At 45.6% G+C, this 25,996-nt stretch overlaps 1 protein-coding gene across 1 annotated transcript; it reads left to right on the top strand.

Moving 5' to 3' along the window:
* Positions 1-13,116: 13,116 nt before the first annotated feature.
* Positions 13,117-15,198, top strand: CHRAC1 (chromatin accessibility complex subunit 1; the record flags this gene model as incomplete). Its single annotated transcript, XM_082015247.1, has 3 exons — positions 13,117-13,251; positions 13,926-14,052; positions 15,056-15,198. 3 exons carry the CDS (start codon positions 13,117-13,119, stop codon positions 15,196-15,198), a joined length of 405 nt encoding a protein of 134 aa, XP_081871373.1.
* Positions 15,199-25,996: the final 10,798 nt, after the last annotated feature.

Below are 25,996 nucleotides of genomic sequence, written 5' to 3'. Positions count from 1 at the left end.
AAGCCAGCTGTCTCCTGGGCTGCACCCAAAGCAGTGTGGCCAGCAGGGCGAGGGAGGGGATTCTGTCCCTCTACTGCGCTCTGAGGAGACCCCCCTGCAGTGCTGCATCCAGCTCTGGAGCCCTCGGCACAGGAGAGACATGGACCTGTTGCAGCAAGGCCAGAGGTGGCCACAAAAATGATCCAAGGGATGGAACAGCTGTGCTGTGAGGACAGGCTGAAAGAGTTGGGGTTGTTCAGCCTGGAGGAGAGAAGGCTCCGAGGAGACCTTACTGCAGCTGCCAGTACTTAAAGGTGGCTTAGAAGAAAGAAAGACTTTTTACCAAGGCCTGTAGTGACAGGACAAGGGGCAATATTTTTAAACTAAAAGAGGGTAGGTTTAGATAGGACATAAGGAAGAAATGAGGGTGGTGAGACACTGGAACAAGTTGCCCAGAGAAGTTGTGGATGACCCATATCCCTGGAAGTGTTCAAGATCAGGTTGGACGGGGCTCTGAGCAACCTGATTTAGTTGAAGATGTCCCTGCCCATGGCAGGAGGGCTGGACTAGATGAGGTCCATTCCAACTCAAACTATTCTATGGTTCTATGATATCCTAGTTACAGCAGCAGTTCTCAGTGAGAATGACATCTCACATTTGCCAAATACTTTGAAATAGCTCTTGCAATCAGGCAGTATTTAAATGAAGAATAACATTTTATTCCACTAAATTACAAACTTAGGAAACTGGTTCTTAGGTTTGGTGAAGAAAACAAAGCATTGGCACACCTCATTACAGCAGCTCTCCAAGACAGATTCTCAGACTATCCTCTGTCTTTCACTCTGGCAAGAGTTGACAGGACATATCTGCAACTTGTCAGCTCTGGCCCCCAAATAACATCCTCCCAGCACTGTTTCCCAAATAACAATCTCTTGAGTGGTGCCAAGCCTCTCCATATTTGACTTTCTTCCCATTTAAGTTCCCCCCTACATATGAGTGCACCCCTAGGTATTTTCTGTAATACAAAATCTTGATCATCAATTGAACTATGATATTCAATTACGAGATTTCTATTCATGAGATAGTCTGATAATTTATTGTTGTGAAATTCTTCACACAGGCAGCCCAAAGAACACTGCCATCTCATTTATCAACAGACGGCTCATGTAAGTGGTGCAAATGTATCCCTTCCCCCCCAAAACTGGGAAAAATTAGTTACATTACCTCTGAGTTTAGACAGTGTAAGTTTTTAAATTTTCTAAAATATAAATTTTAGAAGTAGTTATACAAACATTTTTGGGATATTAAAGAATACACTTAGTTACCAGCTTTAGACAGGCTACCATTTACTTACATTATTGGTAAGGTGGCTCGCTCAAAGGTGAGTATTAGGGAGACCTTTTTACAAGTGTGTTGCTGGGGAAAGATTAGAGAGCTTGGGAAGGGTCACTTGGATCACAAGCCTGCCTTCAACACAGAAATGTAAATGTAGGCAAATGAACAGTCAACGCATTTTAGGAGAATAATTACTCTAATAACATGGTAATCATATATTTCCCAACGATGGGTCAGAAACCTCAGTGAAAAATGGACAGACAACATTTTAAAGAGAGATACCTGAGAGCTAGGTGCCTCTTTAAAGTGCACAATATTTATTAGCTTTACAGATGCATGTAAAAACACAAGGGACATACTGCAAACTGACTTCTTTGAACATTGCTAATCTGCCAACTATGGGGAAAGTTGGAAATCAACATTCAGCAAACAGACATTTCTTCTATCATTTTTTATATATATATATATATATGTGTATGTATTTTATTTTATATATACACACACAGAGGATCGTGGAATAGTTTGGGTTGGAAGGGACCTTTAAAGGCCACCTAGTCCAGCCCCTCTGCAGTGAGCAGACACATCTTCAACTAGACCAGGTTGCTCAGAGCCCTGTGCAAACTGACCTTGAATGTTTCCAGGGATGGGGCATCTATCACCTTTCTGGGCAACCTGTGCCAGAGTTTCACCACCCTCATTGTGAAAAAAGTTCTTCATTATATCTAGTCTGAATATATGTGCTTTTATATATACAAACCCCTGCTTACAAAACATTTGGAATAATCACCTCTGACAATCTTTTCCTCATTACAGTAGTTTTTTTATACCCCACAATAATGCAGGAGAGCAGATACATGTCCCTGGTTGCCACCAACTCTTCAAGCTTGCTACTCTTTCTCCCCATAGAAGAGATCTACATGCTGCCACTCCATTCCATGGAGCTGCTTGGCCCAAGCACTTTATCCATTTATCAAGACAGATGATCAAGCAAACCATCTTTTTCTTGTCTCAATGTCAAGAGAAAGGAAAATTGTATGGTCTGTTCTTGTAAGCCCTCCCCTGCCACCTTTGCTACCCAGCTAAAGCAAGTGAGGTAAAAATTGCTCTCCGCCTCAGTCTGCAAATCCTCTGGCATGGGAGCATTCTGAGCCTCTGCCTCTATTTTTCTAGAGCAGATATTTGTTGGAGTAGAAGGGGGCATGTCATGACATAAAGTAGTGGCATTCCAACAAAAGAACTTCAATAGAATTCACAGGTTTTGAAGATTTTGGATGAGCAATTGCATTTAGATGGAATCATTTAGGTTGGAAAAGTCCTTTAAGATCATCAAGTCCAACCATAAACCTAACACTGCCAAGTCCATCACTAAACCATGTCCCTAAGTGACACATCTACACATCTTTTAAATACCTCTAGGGATGGTGACTCAACCACTTCCTGGGCAGCCTGTTCCAATGCTTGACAACACTTTTGGGGAAGAATTTTTTTCCTAATAATCCATCTAAACCTCCCCTGGCAGAAATTGAGGCTGTTTTCTCTTGTCCTATTGCTTGATCCTTGGAAGAGAGACCAACAACCAACTTGGTACAACCTCCTTCCAGGTAGTTGGAGAGAGCGATAAGGTCTCCCCTCAACCTACTTTTCTCCACATTAAACATCCCCAGTTACCTCAGATGCTCCTCATAACACTTGTGCTCCAGACCCCTCACCAGCTTTGCTGCCCTTCTTTGGACACACTCCAGCACCTCAATGTCCTTCTTATCATGAGGGGCCCCAAAACTGAACACAGTGTTTGAGGTGCGGCCTCACCAGCGCCAAGTACTGGGGGAAGATCCCTTCCCTAGTCCTGCTGGCCACACTATTCCTGATACAGGCCAGGATGCTGTTGGCCTTCTTGGCCACCTGCACACACTGCTGGTTCATGTTCAGCCAGCTGTCAACCAGCACCCCCAGGTTCTTTTCCACCGGACAGCTTTCCAGCCACTTGGGGAAGCCCAAGCCTGTAGCGTTGCATGGGGTGGTTGTGACCCAGGTGCAGGACCCGGCCCTTGGCCTTATTAAACCTCATACAGTTAGCCTCAGCCCATTGATCCAGCCTGTCCAGATCCCTCTGCAGAGCCTTCCTGCCCTCCAGCAGATCAGCACTGCTGCCCAAATCGGTGTCATCTGCAAACTCACTGAGGGTGCACTCAATACCCTCATCCCGATCGTTGATAAAGATATTAAACAGAACTGGCCAAGATACTGAGTCCTGGGGAACACCACTTGTGACCGGCTGTCAACTAGATTTAACTCCATTCACCACAATTCTTTGGGCCCAGCCACCCAGCCATTTTTTTACCCACCAAAGAGTATCCCTGTCCAAGCCATGAGCAGCCAGTTTCTCCAGGAAAATGCTGTAGGAAATGGTGCCAAAGGCTTTACGCAGGTAGATAACATCCACAACCTTTCCCTCATCCACTAAGCAGGTCACCTGGTCACAGAAGGAGATCAGGTTGGTCAAGCAGGACCTGCCTAAAGGCAGGCTGACTGGGCCTGTATCCCCTGGTTGTCCTGTATTTGCCGTGTGATGGCACTCAGGATGATCTGCTCCATCACCTTCCCCAGCACAGAGTTCAGGCTGACAGGCCTGTACTTCCCCAGATCCTCCTTCCAGCCCTTCTGGTAGACAGATGTCACATTTGCTAACGTCCAGTCAACTGGGACCTCCCAGGTTAGCCAGGGCTGCTGGTAAATGATTGAAAGGGGCTTGGTGAGCACTTCCACCAGGTCCCTTAGTACCCTTGGGTGGGTCCCATCCGGCCCCATAGACCTGTGTGTGTCTCGGTGCTGTAGCAGGTCGCTAACCATTTCCCCCGGGATCATGGGGGCTTCATTCTGCTCCCTGTGCCTGTCGTCCAGCCCAGGGGGCCGGCTACCCTGAGAATAACTGGTCTTACTATTAAGGACTGAGGCAAAGGCGGCATTGAGTACCTCAGCCTTTTCTTCAGCCTTTCTCATTGTATTTCCCCCCACATCCGATAAAGGATGGAGCTTCTCCTTAGCTCTCCTTTTGTTGCTAATGTATTTATAGAAATGTTTTTTCTTGTCTTTTACCACAGTAGGCAAATTAAGTTCTAGTTGGGCTTTGACCCTTCTAATTTTCTGCCTGCATAACCCTACAACATCCTTGTAGTCCTTATGAGCTGCTGGCCCCTTCTTCCAAAGGTCATAAACTCTCCCTTTTTTCCTGAGTTTCAACTGTCGCTCGCTGTTCAGCCAGGCCGGTTTTCTTTCCCGCCATCTTGTCTTTCGGCGCACAGGACAGCCTGCTCCTGCACCTGCTCCTTTAAGATTTCCTTCCTGACAGGCCTGTCCCAGGGAAGGCGGGTGCAGTCTCCATAGTCTGTCTCTCTCTCGCACTCCCTGGTGCTCCCCAGCCTGCTCCCCTCCTCCCGGAGCTCTGTCCCCGAGCGGAGGAGCTCCTCTCCCCGGGCGCACCTCCCGCAGCCGCGCTGGCTGCTGCGTCCGGCCCTGGCGTGAGAGCAGGGCGCAGCCGGCAGCCCGGCACCGGGCTGGCAGCGCGGTCCCGCCGAGCTCTGCCGGGGAAGCGGCGTCGGTCGTGGTGGGGGCAGAGCTCAGAGAGGACGGGGCCTTGCGCCGGGTGGGTGCCATTGCTCGCTGCTCGAGCCGGCAGAGCTCCGGCGCCCTTCCCGCGCAAACGGCCGCGCCACGTCCCGGCCGCGAGCGCTGCCCAGGGGTTCCTTTTATCCATGGCGGGGCTCGGCCGCCGTTGCTCCTGGCCCTGCCCAGGTCCGCTCAGCCGCTGTGGCGTGAGCTCCGGGCTCCCGGCGGGTCTCGGGTTCAGGAAACCCCCCGTGCACCGCGCTGGAGCGCTGCGCTGCCGACGGTGCCGGCGCTGGAGCTGCTCAGCTACACCTTTAGCTGGTGTAACTGATTTGACGTGAACTCAAAAGGTTGAACTGCAATTTTCAAATACATCTACAGTCTGTAGACGTGAGGAAGAACATAAAGCTTGGAAGGTGCATACCGCTTTCGGGAGGGAAGATGGGTTTGTTCAAACTTGTCCAAATTTAAGTTCAAAGGGACAGAGAGTGACAGTTTCAATAACTGGTTTCCTCTCACAGAATTTTACCAGGAGTGTAACTAGGAGCATTTCTCACAGAGAAGCGATTGCTACATTTATTTCTACAATATTAGCATGAGCACTAACCGGATGGCAAATGCTGACACTGTATTTGGTTGTGATATGGGTGATACAAAAATAAAGATTCGGTCTCATGTGAACACAGCCAACGCGCAGCATTATTGTCATGGTTTAACCTCAGCCGGCAGCCAAGCCCCACCCAGACACTGCCTCACTCTCCCTGTGGCAGGATGGGGGAGAGAATCGGAAGGGTAAAAGTGAGAAAATTCATGGGTTGAGATAAAGACAGTTTAATAAAAGCTGGATGCACAAGCAGAGCAAAACAAGGAATTAATTCGCCACGTTCCATCAGCAGGCAGGGGTTCAGCCATCTCCAGGGAAGCAGGGCTTCACCACACGTAACCGTTACCCGGGGAGACAAACACCATCACTCCAAATGTCCCCACTTCCTTCTTCTTTCCCCAGCTTTACATGCTGAGCATGACGTCATATGGTATGTAATACCCCTTTGGTCAGTTGGCGTCAGCTGTCCCAGCTGTGTGTCCCCCAACTTCCTGTGCCTACTGGCTGGTGGTGTGAGAAGCAGAAAAGGCCTTGACTCTGTGTTATAGAAGAAATTTGATTGACTGTATTCTTCTCCCTGAATAGTCTCATTTAGCATTAGTGGCTCAGAATTAGCAGCTAAAGTAGCTGAAGCCTTAGGCTGTGGGAACTGACAAAGCGTAAACTTCTTGATAAAACTAATGCTGCTAACAAAGAATTATTCAGAAAATATGAGCAGAATGAAGAATCACAGAATCACAGAATCACTAGGTTGGAAAGGACCTTCAAGATCATCAAGTCCAACCATTAATCCAGCACCACCATGTCCCCTAAACCATGTCCTGAAGCGCCACATCCACACGTTTTTTGAACACTTCCAGAGATGGCGACTCCACCACCTCCCTGGGCAGCCTGTTCCAATGCCTGACCACCCTCTCAGTGAAGAAATTTTTCCTAATATCCAATCTAAACCTCCCCTGGCGCAACTTGAGGCCATTTCCTCTTGTCCTATCACTAGTTACTTGGGAGAAGAGACCAACACCCTCGTCACCACGACCGCCTTTCAGGTAGTTGTAGAGAGCGATAAGGTCTCCCCTCAGCCTCCTCTTCTCCAGACTAAACAACCCCAGTTCCCTCAGCCACTCCTCATAAGACTTGTGCTCCAGACCCCTCACCAGCTTCGTTGCCCTTCTCTGGACACGCTCCAGCACCTCAACATCCTTCTTGTAGTGAGGGGCCCAAAACTGAACACAGGATTCGAGGTGCGGCCTCACCAGTGCCGAGTACAGGGGCACAATCACTTCCCTACTCCTGCTGGCCACACTATTCCTGATACAGGCCAGGACGCTGTTGGCCTTCTTGGCCACCTGGGCACACTGCCGGCTGTCAACCAGCACCCCCAGGTCCCTTTCTGCCGGGCTGCTCTCCAGCCACTCCTCCCCAAGCCTGTAGCGTTGCATGGGGTTGTTGTGGCCAAAGTGCAGGACCCTGCACTTGGCCTTATTAAACCTCATACAGAAGATAAGGACCAAGGAGACAATTCCAAGAGAATGAAGTAACTTGAGAACAAGGCCAGTCCAGCGACAGTGAAAACCAGTAAAAAGTCGGGAGAACACCGACCAGAATTCAGTGACTGGACTTGGGGTTGGACTTGGCGGATCGGGTGATGGGTGAGATGGGTATAATTGAGAGGCGTGAACTGGGGCAGGTGTCCCTCTCCAGAGGCATCCAGCTTGAGCTGTAACCTAAGAACTAATAAAAGACTAACTGGAAACCTTCACTCGGACTTTGCATTCTCAGCGGGATCCTGGGGTTGGACCCTGTTATGGTGGCCGGCGAGTGTAAATCCGTAACAGTAAGTCCTGCTCAGCAATAACAAAAACATCCCTGTCTTATCAACACTGTTTTCAGCACTAATCCAAAACATAGCCCCATACTAGCTACTATGAAGAAAATTAACTCTATCCCAGCCAAAACCAGCACAATTATTTATAAATCTACCCTCTGGCATTAGTTGGAGAGGATTTTAGAAACTTTTTTTTTATGTAGTTCATCTCAGCAGTTTATTGTTGTTTCACTTCTTCCCTCCAAGACAAAAAGGTGATGACAATATGTGGCTTGCATTAAATAAGATAGTTACTACTAAATGTACATTGGAGTATCTAATATTTCATCATCTCTGTAAGTTAATTTAGATCGCGGCTCTGTAAACGCCGTGCTCTAGAGCTTTCTCATTGCCATTAAGCTACTCAGTCTCCCGAAATCCTCCAGGATGAAGGTATGTAATGTTCTGAATATTTCCAAATGGTAGAGCAACTCTGAAGAGAAGTTGCCTAATTGTGTATCTATCAAAAATGGAAATGGAAGATGACACATGGTATTGACTGCCTAAAAGCTTGGCTTCCGTTAATTTATTTTTGCTTTTGAAAATTTTCATTGCTCCAGCTATTCGAATGGAGGAACTTCTACACTGAGAGCCTTACCTGACACTTCCAAATGTTTAGGTATCTTGAAGTGACCGTTGTCAGTTCAGTCATTTTCTGTTTGCATTTGTGCATTAATATATAATTTACCAACTGCTCAGATCTATGTTGCGTTTTGAATATGACACAGTCTTCTTATCCCCACCAGATAACACTTCATCAGATCCCCTCTGAACAGCCTTTTTTGCATTGCACAAGAAATACTTCTGCTTCGTTATGAACTTGTCTGTTTTCACTGTTTATAAATGCTGCTTTTATATTGCTCTACTGCAAATTTAGAGAATGCTACTACAGAAGTTAATTTATTTTGTTACAGTATGCATCTTGTGATAGACACCTCTTTCTTTTAATATAACCTTACATTTATTATTGTCTGTGCCAACTACTTATCCACATATGGTGTTTACACTTTGCCAGACTGACTTCAGCTCCTTCCCTTGTTTGCTGACACAGGCAGATTTTTCCCTAGTCCAGCACTTATCCACTGTTCTTTACACAATAATGGCATATTTCATTATTTTTTGTGATTACAGATCATAAATAATTACATCTCTAATTTGTCTATTAACTTCTTAAATGTGTATGAATTGGTTTTAAAATGCCACTCAGCAACATAGTGGCCAATCTTTTTAGCTATGCTCTGGTTTTGTGTAAAGAAAATGTGTTCCTCAGGGTCGTGGTTTTTTTGCTTTGACAAGCGATTTACAGTCCTCATATTCCCTCTAGAATAAATGGAAGATCTTCAGTGCAGCTAGAATTGCCTTATGCTCTTTCTATAATAGAATCATAGAATATCTCAAGTTGGAAGGGGCCCATAAGGATTGTCGAGTCCAACTCCCTGCTTTTCGCAGGACTACCTAAAACTAAACCATATGACTGAGAGCATTGTCCAGACACTCCTTGAACTCGGACAGGCTTGGTGCCTGACACTTCCCTGGGGAGCCTGTTCCAGTGACCGACCAGCCTCTCAGCGAAGAAGCTTTTCCTCATGTCCAATTTGACCACCTCCTGACGCAGCTTCATCCCATTTCCTCATGTCCTATCACTGGTCACCAGAGAGATGAGATCACCACCTCCCCCTCTGCTGCCCTCCTTGAGGAAGGGGTAGGCTGCAATGAGGTCACCCCTCAGCCTTCTCTTCTCCAAGCTGAACAAACCAAGTGACCTCAGCCGCTCCTTGCAAGTCTTGCCCTGGAGACCTTTAACCATCTTGGTTGCCCTCCTCTGAACACTCTCTAATAGTTTGATGTCCTTCTTATATTGAGGCACCCAAAACCACACACAGTACCTGAGGTCGGGCTGCACCAGTGCAGTGCAGAGTGGGACAGTCACCTCCCTCAACCAGCCAGCGATGCTGTGCTTGATGCACCCCAGGACACAGTTGGCCCTTTTGGCTGCCAGGGCACACTATTGACTCATATTCCAACTTGCCATCAGTCCAAACCCCCAGATCTCTTTCCACAGGGCTTCTCTGCAGCCTCTCGTCCCCCCATTTGTATGCGTAACCAGGATTACCCCGTCCCAGGTGGAGAATCCAGCATTTGCTTTTGTTAAATTTCATACGGTTGGTGATCGCCCTGCTCTCTAGTCTGTCCAGATCTCTCTGTAAGGCCTCTCTACCCTCGAGGGAGTCCACAGCTCCTCCTAGTTTAGTATCAACAAACTTACTTAACGTATGTTTGATTCCTGTGTCCAGATCATTTATAAAGACATTAAAGAGCACTGGCCCTAAAATTGAGCTCTGGGGAAACCCACTGGTGACTGGCTGCCAGCCTGATGTCACCTCATTTACTGTACCTGCTTTTTCTCCAATAGTACTCTAATTTCTTTCAGTAGCTTTTGGGAATTCAGCAGACACTTTCTCCAGATTCTCTTCCATAGAGAATTCTGATTATATCAGGTTTATCATTATTTTTCTTCTAATATCATACAACGAAGATCTGATACAGAGAAATACTACTCAATGATTCAACATCCTTTTCTGCTTTTAGGTAGCTCACTAGTACATGTGAATAAGTTCTCCACAGTTGAGCGGACTATTTATTGGAGCAGCACTTTTTACTTCTGCTGTTGCTGTATTGCCACTCAGTATAGGACAGTAAGAAGTAAAATCAGTAAGTTAGGGCATCAAATTAGTACATTACTTCAATTAGGTTCTGCTTCAGATTCAGCCCATGAGTAAATTTGTTCCAGTGTAGTTCAGGTTCAGAGCACTAAGAGTTGATACCGGTAATCTGGAATTTAGGCACCCTGCCTTCATATATAACCAATTAAAAGGGTGATGCTATAGGGTGAGACTGCAGCTAGGAAAAGACTTTAACATCCTCCTGTTCTCCTGCTGGAGCTTGCACAGTACCTATACTGCTAACAGAGCACCACAGTTTCTCTCAAGTTCCCTAGATATGAAACAGATGTTGAGAAGCTTAGAGAAGCCATGGCACTGCACTGAGAGTAGAAATTGCAGTGGGGAAGGGAGAGACAGAGGTCAGGGGAAAGAATGGAACCTTTTATTTTTTTCCTGGGAAATTTGTGCATGTGTATACAACCACTCAGACACTCATACTTACACAACGATGTAAAAAGATTGCTGCGGGGAAGCTCACAGGTGTCAGTAACAAGAAACAAATCTTCACCATGGGATAAGAATAGCATCTCCGATCACTCCTTAATTAGGCCTAATTTAGTTAGAGAGCTCAAAAATACCTGCATTGAGCAGTTTCTTACTCATGTGTGCAAAGGACAGCAAAGGGGGCTCCTCTAGCACAGACTAGTGAGTCAGGTGAGAGTAGAAAAGGAGAGACTGAGATGTGATGCTGCTCTGCAGTTTGTAATCAGTACAAACAGTCCCTATACTGAACAGTTTTTAGGCAAACTGTTGTTTTGCATTTACAAGAGGAGAGATTTATTTTACCTGTGTTCCCAGTTAGGTTTAACAAAGAATTTTTAATAACAGTACCAATTCAGTTCTGATTCACGAGAACTAATTCGAGTATGAACCACTCTAGGGGTTTGTTTCTTTTAGTTAGGAACAAATTTGATTCCATTACTGGTATGACATTAATTTTGCTATTTCAAAATATACTAAAAAAAGTGAAATTATTAAATATCAGTAATATTGCAATATCATGGTATTCTCAAAGTGTGTGCACACCCATCTTATGCTATACAGATAGTGATTCTCTCTCCCGCAAACTAAAGCTGTATCAGCAGCAAGGAGAGATGCCTTACATTTGCCATGCTTGTGTGCCTGCTCCTATTCTCTATGACTTGAAAGCCATCATCTGCCCAGCATGGTACTGAAGAAAAAAAGAGTTATCCCGCAGTTTCAGGGAGCACTGCACAGGAAAAGAGGAAACATCTGATAATGAGATAGGACCTAGAAGAGAAGAAAGAGTGAGTCCTGGTTTGCCCAGACTTAAACTGCATTGTCAACAGCTGAGTAAAATGACTACAGACAGGTCCCTAGATCCTGCGGGATCTAGACGGATCCTAAATCTGTATCCAAATAGCTAATACCCTCAGAAATCTTGGTAGTTTGATGGGAGTTTATATGTATGCTGAAATCATGAAAGACTCCAGTAGTATTTACAAGAAATTCAGTGTCATAGTAATGTCAACTGTTTCCACAAGATGTCACAAGACAATAAGGATCAAGGAAGAAACAGTCTGCTAGATATCCTTATAGCATCATAGGAGATTACGCTTCACTTCAGACATAACTTACACAGAATGGCCTCATAGAAGTTGTAACCTCAAGGGAATTATGCAGTCTAAGAGACATAGATTATCTGTAATAGCTAGCTGTAAAAGATGTCTCCAAATACAGTAATGTTGGAACTGATGCCAATGAACACATCACTGCACTACCCTTGCACTAAGGTGTGGGTGGCTTAGGGTGCTATCTTTTAGCAATAAATCAGTATCATCTATAGGAAAGCCTTGTCCTTATGTACTGGGCAAATTCTATGTAGGCTAGTAATATTCAGTTAACAAACTCCCTGTGTTTTCCATTTAATATGAGTCTTTATGGGTACATCCCTTTCTTCCCTAAATTCTATGTGAACTATTATTGTGTGCTATGGAAAAGCTCCCATTCTTTCCTCTCACGCTAAGGAGTGGTCAAATTAGCGGCCTTAGCAGACTTCTTACTGCTACAAATGATCGTTTGTCAAGCATATTGGAAACTTTTTATTTAAGCCATTACTGAAGTGCAAACTATACATCATCATTTCTGGAAGTGCTAACTCACTCTCAGTGGGACAGTAGCTCTCACAAACAGATGAACTTCTGGAGCCAACGCTACTTAGGCCACTGCCTTCAGGCCTAGGCCGACATGTCACCCATAAACACGTTCCAAGCTACCTACACAGTAGACTCACAATGTAAATAAATACTCTATGGACACTGTGTTAATAACAAAGACATAGCCCCATAATCACCTAATAGTTTATGTGTGCCCTCCACACCTCAACATACCTCTGACAAGTGTCAGTATTACCAGACAGCATTCCCTTATACTGTACTACAGCAGCAAAACAGGGATTTAGCAGCCTGTAATTACAGTTTAACAATTTTGTAGCCACTGGCCTGCACCTGGAATATATATATAGGATGAGCCTATTTGCCATTAAAAACAAGTTCCCAAAACTCAGGCGCTAACCTGCGTCTACGGCCCACCGTCGAGGGGCTGAGCCAGGAAACCCCTGAGGCCCCTGCCGCCAGTACTGGCGCCGGCACCGGCCTGTGGAAACGCACCCTCGCCCGCGGGACCGGCGAGGAGGCCCGGACACCCTGAGGAGCCGGCAGCCAGACGCCTCCCGCGCCCCACCGCGCCCGAGTGCATCCTGGGAACCGCGGCCGCCCCGCCGCCGGGAGAATGAGGGAGCAGGCGGGGATGGATGCCAGGTGCACCGCGGGACTTGTAGTCCTCCCGCCGCTCGGCGAACCGGCGGATGGCGCGCGGCTTCATGGGAGTTGTAGTCCCGCCGTCGCTAGCCGCCGGTAGCGCGCGGGGTCCCCCTGGCGGTCGGAGACTACAGCTCCCAGCGGGCCGTGCCGGGGCGGCCGCCCATTTCTCACCGGTTTGGGGGTGAAGGGCCGGAGCCGGTCGGGGGGGGGGGGGGGGGAAAGATGGCGGCGAGGTTGAGCGGCGGCGAGAACCGGCTGGTGTCGCTGCCTCTGTCGCGTATTCGCGTGATCATGAAGAGCTCGCCGGAGGTCTCCAGCATCAACCAGGACGCGCTCTTCCTCACCGCCAAAGCCACGGTACCGGCTCCCTCTTCCCTCTCGGCCGACCCCGCTCCTTCCCCGCCGTGCTGGGCCTGTGCCTCCCTGAGGTACCGCTGTCCTCCGGGCTGGGCTCCCAGGTCGCTCCTCTCACCGCTGCAGGGACACCCCGCCCGCAGCTGCGCTGCGTCTCTGCTCGGTGCCGACCTCGTCCCCAGCGAGCGGCTCTTGCCGCCCCTCTCTTCCCCTCCTGCCGGTGTCCGTCACTCGGCGGCCATGAAGCATCGTGCTTCAGGCTCCCATCATGTAAAAGGGGGTTTGGGCATCTTCCCGTGCAGCTGAGCTCCCAGGGGCTGTGAGCAATGCAGGAGGTTCTTATTTCCGCCACTGCCGATTAGTATAAATTAGCCCTTGTGGAGATGATCCCCTGCTGCTTTCTGATCCCAAGTGTCATTTGCTGGGCTGTGGAAAGTGTTGAAGAGCAGCACAAATTAAGTTACGTACCAGAACCCAAACCATCACTCAATGCTCCAAGGAGATGCAACTATATCCTGACCTTTAGCTCTTCTGAAATAAGTGGGTCCCTCCACAAAGTGTCCCGTATATGTACACTTAAGTACAGCATTAGTGTCTTTAAATGGAGATTAAAGAAAACTGCCAACTAGATATGTGAATTCATAGTTTGACTATACTTTTTTCGTTTATTTTTTTAGGAGCTTTTTGTTCAGTATTTGGCTACATACTCCTACAAACATGGCAGAGGCAAAGAGAAGAACGCTCTGACTTACAGTGACTTGTCTCATACTGCAGAAGAGTGTGAGACCTTTCAGTTCCTTGCAGGTATCTACAGTGTGATGGTAAATCCAGTATGCAATTTGGAAAATGAAATCTTGCTCTTATTGAATTGTTCTGTGAGAGCACAATTCTCCTACTGGTCATTACTCTCCTGTATAACATTCAACTGGAACTCATAAACTACATCACTGAAAACATTTAGTTTTCTGATCTAGTTGAAGATGTCCCTGCTCATTGCAGGGGGGTTGGACTAGGTAGTCTTTAAATGTCCCTTCCAACCCAAACTATTCAATGATTCTGATTTCTTTGTGAATGTTTTTTTTTGTGGTGCTTCAAAATTATACGAGGCTAATTAGTTCTCAGCATATTGCCTTAAGCCTTTCATAAATTCCAGCAACTCCATCTGAAAGCTTTCAGCCTATAAAACAAGATCACTGCACATTTTTGTGTGAGAAGTTATGTGGCCTCAAAATTACACATTTAAATCTGTAAGTCTTGTTTTGCAAAGTGATTCATCATATGGTTCCTCTCTCTTTTTATATGTATTTGTACACACACATGTGCATGCACACACACTTTTTACTGATACTTGGATTTTTGTTGTAACACCTAGCTATAGGATATAGGTTGAGAATAAGATATTCCTAGCCCCGTCTTTCTCTGGGTTCCCTGTGGATGTACTTTCGTGGATATACTGTTCTGACATAAATGGGATAGCTGTCTTGTCCCATCTGTCTAAGGCAGTTGAGTAATTGAGCGCTCTTATTTTACATCAAATGTACATGAGCAGATAGTAAAGACAGTTGCCAGTAATCAGTCGTAAAATATATTCCGTACCTTTGGTTACTTGTACCATAAGTGGGTAATTCCCTCTTAATTCTTACAGCTGTATAGGTCAGACTAACTTATCTGGTTATTCACCTAAATAAAAATGTTTTTAACAAAGCCTCTTTTCAACTTCATTTCATTAGTGGTATGGATGTAACAGTATTAATGAGGCAATGTAAGTATTCAAACTGACTGTAAAAGAAATGATTCTACCTTCCAGATATCTTGCCAAAGAAGATCCTAGCTAGCAAATACCTAAAAATGCTTGAAAAAGAGAAGCGAGATGGAGAGATCGGGGAACATGAAGAGGATGAGGAGGAAGAGAATGAAGACGAAACTGTTGATGAAAATGTTGGATCTTAAGACCAACAGCAAATTCCTTCATAGTTGATCTATTTTCTGTTGTACAAAGAATGTTATTTTTGTGACTGAGAATCCAGATGCTGGATATATTTATCTACTGAGCCATCTGCTTTTGCTTTGTTTAAGAAGTTTAGAAATTGAACTTTATACTTGTTGAAGAATAGAATTCTTCCCTCAGAAGCATGGCAGGGTAAGAAGAGCTAATGTAAATCTGACAGCAGAACTTGCTCAGATGATTTAAAATGACTTCTTCAGACAATCATTATCCAAATTTAAAATTTCTTACAGTCAGCTTTCAGTCCAAAAGCTCTTTCACCCTCTGACTAGAAGGCAGTCCTTCCTCAGTTTGTATTTCTTCTCAGAGTCGAAGATGACGTGAGGGGAGGTGTTTTACACAGTGTCTACTCTCCTCAGCCTTCTCTTCCCCGGGGAGCCGGTAACCGATCAAACTCTCATGCAGTTTTCTGGAACAGTGCCAGGGTGGCCCAAGCCCATTAAAAAAGTCTTCTGTAAAAACAGCTGCTTCTGTAATGGAGCCTAAATAGCTGTGTCGGCTCAGAGACAGGGCAGAGGATGAGATCCATTCCAAGAGCTAATGTGGTTCTGCAGCTGTGGTGGTAAAAAGTACGTGTGTTAGATAATGATGTAAATATGTACATCTAGAACTTTTTTCTCTAACAGACTCTACTTCTGCAGTTTGTCTGTGGTGTACTACAAAAATGCACATTGAAGTCTATTAAATATGGATTGTTGAGAATGAGCAACCCTTTCACCATTTGAGTGACAGAGCTGGATTTTTCGTTTGGTTTGGTTTTGTTTTTACTAGAGAAATGGTAACTGTCCTGTGTAGAACTTTATATGCAACTTTTTAAAATAAATGTTTTGTATGAAAAGTGACAATCGATGCAGAGACTTCATATAGTTCTTTCCAGCTTCCATCATGTACAAGCCTAGCATGCTCACTGTTCATCTTTCCAGGAAGAAAGAATTATACTAACAGCATAATGCTAACAGCTTCCCTCAGTTTGAAGGCACAAATACACTGAACTGCTCTTAAAACACAAGGCAGAAAGCTCTAGCAACTCCATAATCTGGCACACTCCTGATTTGTTCTAAGAAAGCAAAAATTAGGCAGGTAAGATCAGAGACTGCCAGAGGAGTAAAGCTACTGAGCCACATAAATGCTTTGCTTTTTTTAAAAGATCAAAGTATGTTGTACTATGAAAAATTTTCCCAAAGTTACCATAAATCAAAATCGTATCGTATCAGGAAAGCTGCAGTGACTGCTAAGTGATGCTTGATCCCTAAAGAAATTCCCAAGTGAGTATGCAGAACTGTACTATTATTGAAAGGGCTGGTTTGCCTTTTTAAAAAAATATTATTATTAGACATGTGTAGAGATCTTGTGGGAAACTGAGGGCTGAATGCTGTCTGTTTGGGGGTGGGGGTGCCTGCGGTAGGATATGTAAATTGTGTAGCATTGCTCAACACTTGGTGGGTCTAGTACTTCCCAGCTTTTGCAGGAAAAAAAAGCTACTTGTACTCTAGCACAAAACTGCGTGGTAATTCTGTAGCGTAAACAGGGTAGAGGGCAACAAGATAAATCAAATCATTGTGGCCCATAAACCACTGGCCACCACACTAGCTGTGTTGAAGATCCACAAATAGCTTGATCCCAGAGCTGGCACCTCCGTTGTTTAACTCACTGGTACTATGGCTGAGGCCAAACAATACCTGACCCACTGTTATGTAGGTCACCACCCAAAAATGCAATGACCTCAAACAGCCCTGGCAAAGAGGTCTTTGTGCTGGGCTCATGTATCTTCATCAATGACAACAGACGGTGGGATCGAGTGCACCCTCAGCAAGTTTGCAGACACCACCAAGCTGACTGATGTGGTTGAGACGCCTGAGGGACAGGATGCCATTCAGAGGGACCTGGACAAGCTTGGAGTGGGCAAGTGTGAACCTCATGAGGTTCAACAAGGCCAAGTGCAGGGTCCTGCACCTGAGTCAGGGCAACCCTCAGTATCAGTACGGGCTGGGGGCTGAAGGGATGGAGAGCAGCCCTGCCGAGAAGTACTTGGGGTACTGCGGGATGAAGAGCTGGACATGAGCCGGCAACGTGCGCTCACAGCCTGGAAGGCCAACCATGTTCTGGGCTGCGTCAAAAGCAGCGTGGCCAGCAGGGCGAGGGAGGGGATTCTGCCCCTCTGCCCCGCTCTGGGGAGACCCCCCCTGCAGTGCTGCGTCCAGCTCTGGAGCCCTCGGCACAGGAAACACATGGACCTGTTGGAGCGGGTCCAGAGGAGGCCACAAAGATGATCAGAGGCATTACACCTCTCGTCTCCTATGAGGACAGGCTGAGAGAGTTGGGGTTGTTCAGCCTGGAGAAAAGATGGCTCCAAGGAGACCTTCTTGCATCCTTCTAGTACTTAAAGGGGGCCTACAGCAAAGGTGGGGACAGACTCTTTAGCAGGGCCTATTGCAATAGGGCAAGGGCTAATGGTTTTAAACTAAAAGAGGGGGGGTTTACACTAAATCTAAGGAGAACTTGTTCACAGTGAGGGTGGTGAAACCCTGTCCCAGGTTGCCCAGAGAGGTGATAAGATGCCCCATCCCTGGAAAAATACCAGGTCAGGTTGGACGGGGCTCTGAGCAACCTGATCTAGTTGAAGATGTCTCTGCCCACTGCAGGGGGGTTGGACTAGATGGCCTTTAAAGGTCCCTTCCAAGCCAAAGTTTTCTGTGATTCTATGATTTTGCGGTAAAGACATCAGGGCTGGCAAGTTTTAGGGCACACATGTTTATAGAAATTACAGTTCTGATTAGTTTTAGACTCAGTGTTTTCCACTGCCAATTCTGTTTGTGTAGCCAACCCAATTGTCCCTTATGCAGAACCATCCGTAAAGGGTTTTTTTAAGCCAGTCCTGGAACCAGGTGTATGTTATGAAGCACAATATTGATGAAAGGTGCCAAAATAGCCACCAACCCCAAGTAAATATCTCCCACCATTCATAATCTGCAGGGGGTGATCATTCCTGATTTTTGTCACTTTGCTTCAGCTGCTGCTCAGCTTGTCAACAGATTGTTACCACCGATGTTTGGAAAGTAACACAGGAGCTCTGCATTTAGACACCCTAAAAAAAGAAGGAAAAAAATCCCCAACACATTCATCAGTTACTGCTCTACAGACTAGTACCTCATAAGCCTGGGAAGGAGAGTGTCTCACCATGATCAGCCAATGTGTCCAGGACAAAAGCTGACACCATCATCCAGTACACGTGTGCCTGTGCTGACACAACTGGAAGCACTGGTGTTCTCAACTGAAAATATTTTTACTAGGGCATGACAGATCATGGCCAGTTCTGCGAAGGTCAGCTGAAGGGGGAAATTCTGCTGCTGTGGAAAAGGCCAATGCAGTGCTTGACCGTATCATCCACGTACCTGGGCTGTGTTCACAACTGGCAGAGGTGTCCTCTGCCATGAGTAGCCCAGACCAGCAGGCTGCCTTGCTTTGTTGTCCTGCAACACATCCTCGTGCACAGCAGAGGGGAATGCGTCCTTTCTGTCTTGAACCTTGAACCTGTAACGCGAGCAGTGGCTACACAGCCTGAGCTGAACCGGCCTGGCTGAGAAGAGACCTGGTGTGAACCATGTCCTTGTGTTGGCCCTGGCAGTCGCTTTCTCCCTGTAGCCAGGCTGGAAAATGCTGCGGTGTGCACCTGAGGAGTGGGAGCAAGCACAGACGAGTTATGAGGTCCTTGCTCTACGCAAGCGTTGTCTTTGCATGTCAGACAAAAGATGCGATTAGGAGGGAAAGCACAAGAAAGAGAAATCCAGCTGGAGGGTGGAGGAGCCATGCTCTTTAAGGAAGGATGCCCTCAAAGAAAACCAGAAGGATGACTCACTCCTGCGAGTGTTTCTCCTCATTGCACCCCGATGACTCTTGTTTCTGCAGCGTCTGCCCTGGTCTCCCTCTACACCCCCCTGATGGTGCTTTATTTCCTCTCTGCTTCCCCCTCCTGTCACACCTGGAGTCCGTCTACAGCAAAACTGACACAAACACTGAAAGAAGCCAGTGTAGGACGCGCCCATGCCCAGGCGCTGGCAGCGGGGGCAGCCGGGCGGCCGCTGTGAGGAGCGGCCGGGGCTGCCCGGTGCCGGACACAGCCGGTCCCAGCCGGTCCCAGCCGGCTCCAAGGGCCGCAGCGCAGGACACAGCTGAGCCCCGCAGCCAAGCCGGGGGCGCCGGGGGGGAAACAGGACTCGGAAAGGGCCCAAGGCGGCCCCGGCAGAGGAGGAGGGAGCCCAGGAGGCGGCAGCAGCAGAGGGAGCCCGAGGCCGGAGGAGGAGGAGGGCGGGAGGGGCTGCAGGCCCGGAGCAGGGATCCCCCGCAGCCCTGGAGAGAGCCCGCGGGAGCAGAGACCCCCCCGCAGCCCGGGGAGGGCCCCAGGCCGCAGCAGGGGGATATTTCCTGCAGGAGCTGCGGCCGTGGGGAGCCCGGGCGGGAGCGGGTTGTCCCTGAAGGGCTGCAGCCCGGGGAAGGGCCCGCGCTGGAGCAGGGAGACCTGTGAGGAGGGAGGAGCGGCCGAGAGGGGCTGGGAGGGACTGACCGCAACCCCCGTGCCCACCCCTGCGCCCCTCGGGGGGAGAGGGGTCGGGCGTGAAGGGGTGAAGGTGGGAATGGGGGAAAGGGGGGGGGTAGGGAGAAGGTGTTTTAGTTTTTGTCTCTCACCATCCAAATCTGCTTTAATTGGCAACAAATGAAGTTGATTTTCCCCAAGTTGAGTCTCCTTTGCCTGTAAAGGTAACTGGTAAGTGGTCTCCCTCTCTTTATTTTGACCCATGAGCTTTATCTCTTATTTTCTCTCCCGCATCCTGTTGAAGTGGGGGAGTAAGAGAGCGGCTGGAGGGGCAGCTGGCCCCAAGGTCAACCCTCCACACCAGAAATGCCAAACCAGCACATTAAGACTGGGTTACACACTAAAGGAAATGCATTTTGAGTGAGATCAGTGCAAATAGACTAACCGGTCTGCTGGCACCCGTAGAGTGGGACACCCGTGTAAAGATCTAAGCGACACATGCCAGTCCACATACAGCCCACCTTCATCCCTTGCAGTGAATCAAAAGCCACGTTCACAAGCCGTTACAAAGCTCCAGCTACAAACCGTATCATTTAACATGCACTTCCTCGGTTGGTCCAAAAGTGACCAAGGAGCGTTCGAACAGAACGAAGCACACGTGCAGACTATGTCTTACTCTGTAACTGGACAAATTTGTGTAGCATCTACTAAACTCTACAGCTGAAACATATGGGAAAGCAAGAAAAAGAGATTGTCTCACTTTTCCCTTTACAGCTCAGTTTTCTTCTTCACCAGCACCCAGCTCTCCAGCCGCTGTTGAAGATCTCAAGCAGATGACGCACAGCTTGGGCCTCCGCAATCCCTCTGCTTTGCCACGAGTGCCCCTGCTGACTTTGAAGGACTTTTTTTTTTTTTCCTGCCAGCCTTTCAGGACCACGTGTCAAAACTGTGAGTACTTCAACCCCCATGGCCTGGGCTGACACAGCCTCTTCCTACACCCAGAGGAAGAACAGGAAAGTCCGTGATGCCAAGGACAACCTTCCTTCAGGTACAGGAAAGCTGCGATCAAGTCCCTATCTATCCATATCCAGTATGAGGAAGTTCACTATAAACAGGTAAATCTTGACAAAATTACAGGCATCCTAAACACGGGGTTGTAGTGGAAAGCAGCCAGCTTTGCTTGCTTACAAGACCCATTGCTTTTTTTTTTTTTTTTTTTTTTAAGTTTTCAAAGTTTGCAGCTGCTCAATGTTCCTGTGCTGCAAGAAAGCAAGGCAGGAAGCGGGTGGTACTACTGGGGCCTGTTTAAGGTGTTCAGGGATTTTAGACAGTGGAACACAGGCCAGGGGACACCTTCCAGGATGAACTTATTATTAGATATACTTCCCCCCCTCCCCAAGCTTGAGAGATCCTTCCACCCCCCCAGCCAAGGCTGCTCAAAGGAGATGAAGCTTCCTAAGCTTGCAAAAATGACAAAAGAACTGTGGTTACCAAGTATGAATTACGGTATTTTATCCCTCTTAGAAGTTTGCTGCGGGATGATGAACATACTCTGTCAATTAGTGAGGCCACAGGAACTTGAACAGCCTTCTGGATTCATTCAGCCAGAATCCTCGATGGGGACTTCAGAGCTGCCAAAATTTGCCACAGCCGTCTCCAAGGCCTTGCATCTGCCAAAGCTTGTTGCCATCAAAACCAGCAAGTGGTATTTGCTTTCCTCAAGAGCTTGACACAGAGCAAAACCAAGTCCTGTTCAAACTATTTCAAAAACGAGGGGGAAAAAAAAAGCTCTGCCTGAAATGGAAGAGAGGGCTGTGATGTTATGTCATTTTATTGAGTAAAACTAATCTGCGTTTCCAGGGTTGGGCTACCAACAGGCGCTCCCCAGCATACTTGCAATTCTTTTTGATATCCTCCTTCGCTTGATGCTTTATAGTAAAACCCCAAGTGCTTCCTGTGTTTCTATTTAAAAATTGATTGCTGTAGGTATTCATTCAGAAAGCAACAAAAGATAGGATTTCAGGCAAGTGGCTTCCAAAATGCTGACCCTCCATACATCATTTCAGGATTATGACTTGTGCGACTCTCAGTTCACAGCAGCACATGAGGCGAGTGCCCACGGAACCATCTGAAAGGCACCCAAGATGGTATCATGCAAGGGAGGGTGATGGGACTAGAACTTTTTGGCTCTCAGGGAACACCGATCTTCTCTCTCATCACAAAAAATAGCCTCCAGGCCAGCACATTTAGATTCGGTTTATGAGTTGACAGAGCAGAATTTGGTATAGCGTAAGGATCTCTGTTCTAGTACAATCTCCAGTCTGCCAGTAGGGCTTTTAACAACTGTTTCTGAGCTACAGACTGAAGCGATCAATAATTTTAGATTCGATTCTGACCTCTGGCAGCGAGAAAAACACAGCACCAATGCTGCAAAATAACTATTTGCATAGTACACAGGGACTTTTTAGCCATGTCCTGGGATTTCTGTATTGTAGGGGCATCCCGCAGCTCCCCACCCGTGAGATGTCCTCCCACCGCTCTTCTCTACTCACTGTGGAAAATTATTTGGGCCACGAATACGTCCCGCTGTGCGCTCACGGAAAAACCAGTCTCACAGTGCAGAAGTAACTGCAGAAAATGGCCGAATTGCATAAAAAGACATCAAACAAACTTGTAAAGATGAGGAATTTTATTTTATTGACATACTATGAGGCAAAACAAAATTGACACCATACAAAATAACTTTATAAAATATCATTCACATCATTATTTTGTCAGGAATTACAGCATTCTGAGCTTGTTACAAGTCTTATGTTTTGAGGTGAAAAACACTATGCTAAATCTTTAGTATTAGTTGTATATATACAGTAAGAAACCAAAACAGAAACTGTTAGGTTTTTCATGAGTTTATTGCAAAAGTAGTGCAAACTATTTGACCTTGCAAGCTGTAAAACAAACCTGGAAAAGGACCCACCTAAGCTTAAAAACATGACAATAAATGCTCAATTTCACAGCCTTTGGAGCTTCCTTCAACGGTTCTCAACAAAGAAATTCCCCATCTCTGCACATTTTTAGATTTCTACTGACTCGGAAATGAAGAAGTAGAGGACGCACCCACACCAGCAAGCGGCCGGAGGGCAGGACGGACCCTGCTCTGACGTGGGGCACAGCTCTCACCAAAGCCGGCACTCGGGCAATTCGGCACAGAGCGTGGCCGAGCCCACGTCCCGCCGCTTCTCCATCACCCCCAAAACGTTGACCAACAGGGCAAGTTTGGTCAGTTTGGTTTTCCTCCGTTAATAAGCTGCCCCTCTCCACACTCGTATTTGAGAAAAGAGTCAAGAAAGCAGTACGAGCAAAAAAAGTAAAATTAAATTAAAAATTAGGAACATGTATTGTCTGTTTTAGAACGATAGTATCCTTTTCCTGAAGTCTACGTAAAGCGTATTTCCTCGTGGCCCCCCTCCCCCTTGTGTACACAATGCAGGGCAAATCCCGTCCCGAACTACTGCATGAAACCAAGGAAGGATACTACATTCTACGAGATCAACAGAAAACGAAGGTCTAAAATGCTACCAGGGTCCCCCAAAGCAAAACAGGTAGCTAGCAATCTACTAAAAAAAAAAATAAAAAAAAAAATAAAAGCAAACGAATGCTACATGAAAAATGTTAAAGGAACAAAATGCAGCATATTCAGGCTTTTTTTTTTTTTCTTGAGGTACCTATATAAATATTACCTTCTGCCCAAAGTACTATTTGTTTTGTTAAAAAACTAAAGTCCTTATCATGAGCCAATTGCAGGGCATACATTATTACTGAGAAAGTGCAACCATGCTGATAATTTATATGCAGCATATTAAAGGATGATTAGGCTTTAGAAAATATAGCTTAAGTATAGACCTGATGGAGCAGTTTTATAAAAACATTTAACAGAGGCATTTTCCTTTTGTTCGAGTCCCTCTGCAGCAGAAAGCCTTAGGAAACAGCTTTGAAGTCCTGCCATGATGGAATGTCAGCACTTTTACAATTTCATATATAGACTTTTCTTTAATATTTAAACTAAATACACTTTTACAGAAAAGATTCCCCCTCTGTATTAGGTACTGGTAAAAAGTTGATTTTTTTTTTTTTTTTTTTTTAAACCTCAAAAAATGATAGCATTTCACAACTTAAAATTTTCCCAAAAGGAATTCTTTTTAAGTAAAAAAGGTTCACATAGAAAAACTTACACATAGTTGTAAACTGTTAGATACAAAACAGTGGAAAAGTCAGTGACATTTTATTCCTTTACCCTTACACATGTATCCCTTCATTTTTTCTACATATACATGCACACACACATACACAAAATCGTGTACTATATGTGTGTGTATATATGCATACATAGATAGATACACACACAGATGAAGATATCTAGGGTCGGGATTATATATTTCAAAAAATTCTTTATTGGGTATCTCTCTTTGCCTAGTTCTGCTGTGATACTGTACATTTTACGACTTGATACTCTGAAAAATATTTTAAAATTTGCTAAAACTATGTTTTGCAGCTTTTCTTTTAAATTTACTTTGTGGTTAAAATACATTTGCTGTTTTTAATTAAGAATATGACTTTTGATTGTTATGCACTGGGAAAAACACAAAGGCACAAAGAATAAAACTCAAATACAATATTGTTGTCTCTGAACAATAAACCCAGAGGTTTTGGTTCGCAGAACGCCGCCTCCGAAGAGGTCAGTCACCACACGCAGTTTGGTCGCTTTTGCCAATCTCATCGACAATTTGAGTAAATAGCACCCAACTGTTTAAATGAGGTAGATCCAAATCGGAAAAAAAAAAAAAGCAAGCTGGGTCCCCAACACTTTATTTGCCTCTATTTAAAATGTTTTAAGGATTATGTGTCACTCGTAAGAAGTGGAAACGATGGCACTATCTGAAGCAAGCACAGAACTCAAGAACAGCTTTTTTCCCGATGTAAATTTAAGTATTAAATCACAATCCTCCTTCAGGCAGAGATTTCCTAGCAGGGGGAGGGAGGAGAATATGTTCAACCAAAAAAAAAAAAAAAAAAAGGCAAAAAAAGAAAAAAGAAGCTGAGATTTGAGAAAGCCTGTTTTGGGTAGACTGCCAGAGAAATGCCCGAGAGCCCAGTTTCGGTAGAGCAACAGTGACAGCCGGTGCCTAACGAGGTCAGTCCCAGGATACAGATCTACAAGTGTCCCTTTATTTCTCAGGCGAGAAAACTTCCTTTTCTGCTAGTTTAGCTTTAGAGGAACATCCTACTCTCGTTAAACAGTGTTTTTGCATACTCTGCGAAAAATCTGACAAATGTATCGTTTTGTTAAGGCTTACTTTAAAGTGGCGTCGCCACACAGCGTCATGCAAACGTTCAACTACGTTATCAAGATACATACAAACTATTTAAACTACACACACCTACGTGAAACCTCATCGTTTGAGTAACATAAAGCGACACTTACAATCTACGTAGTAAATTCTACAACGCCGTTGTTGCGTTTAAAAGTCAGTCGAGGGTATTTCTGTGTCTGCTTTTTGTATTACAAGTGCTACTCTTACCCAAACAGCGCTACATCATTTATATATTGCAAGCACAAGACATTTTAATACAGATGCAACACACAAACTCGTCAACAAACATTTAGTACCACTTGAAACGAGGCCTTTAGCACGGGATCTTTTTTTTCTTTCAAAAAAATAGCAAACTTTCAATGGTCATAAAACCATTTTGATTCAAGGGAACATTTACAATATGAAATTTTTGAATTGGTTTTTGGTTCTTTTTTAGTTATTTTATAAAAATAAAAAAATCTGAAAACTATTAAAAGATTAAAACCTTAACAGATGTCAGTTAAATCTGCAGCGTACCAAAATTAAACGGGGGAAAAAAAATTATGGATTTAATCAATACATTCTGTTCTCCATCTCACCCTCCCGAGATTAAGTTAACCACTTTGCTGCACAGAAATCCGGGACTGGATCTTTTCTTATGAACTGCCCTCAATTTTGAGATTCTTGTGATTGTACAAACTAATGAAGTACTGCGGAAGCCAGTAAAATTGTGCTTATTATTTCCAGCAAAATACTGCTTTTGTATCTTTTATAAACAGCCTATACACGGTCCCACTTTCACTAACATACGTGTGTGTTTACACATACGGATATACATGTACACACACACATATATAAAATCTA

Source organism: Phaethon aethereus, assembly GCF_964289735.1.
Source record: "Phaethon aethereus genome assembly, chromosome: 2".
Lineage (NCBI taxonomy): Eukaryota > Metazoa > Chordata > Aves > Phaethontiformes > Phaethontidae > Phaethon > Phaethon aethereus.
This window is presented reverse-complemented; position numbering and strand designations above follow the sequence as displayed.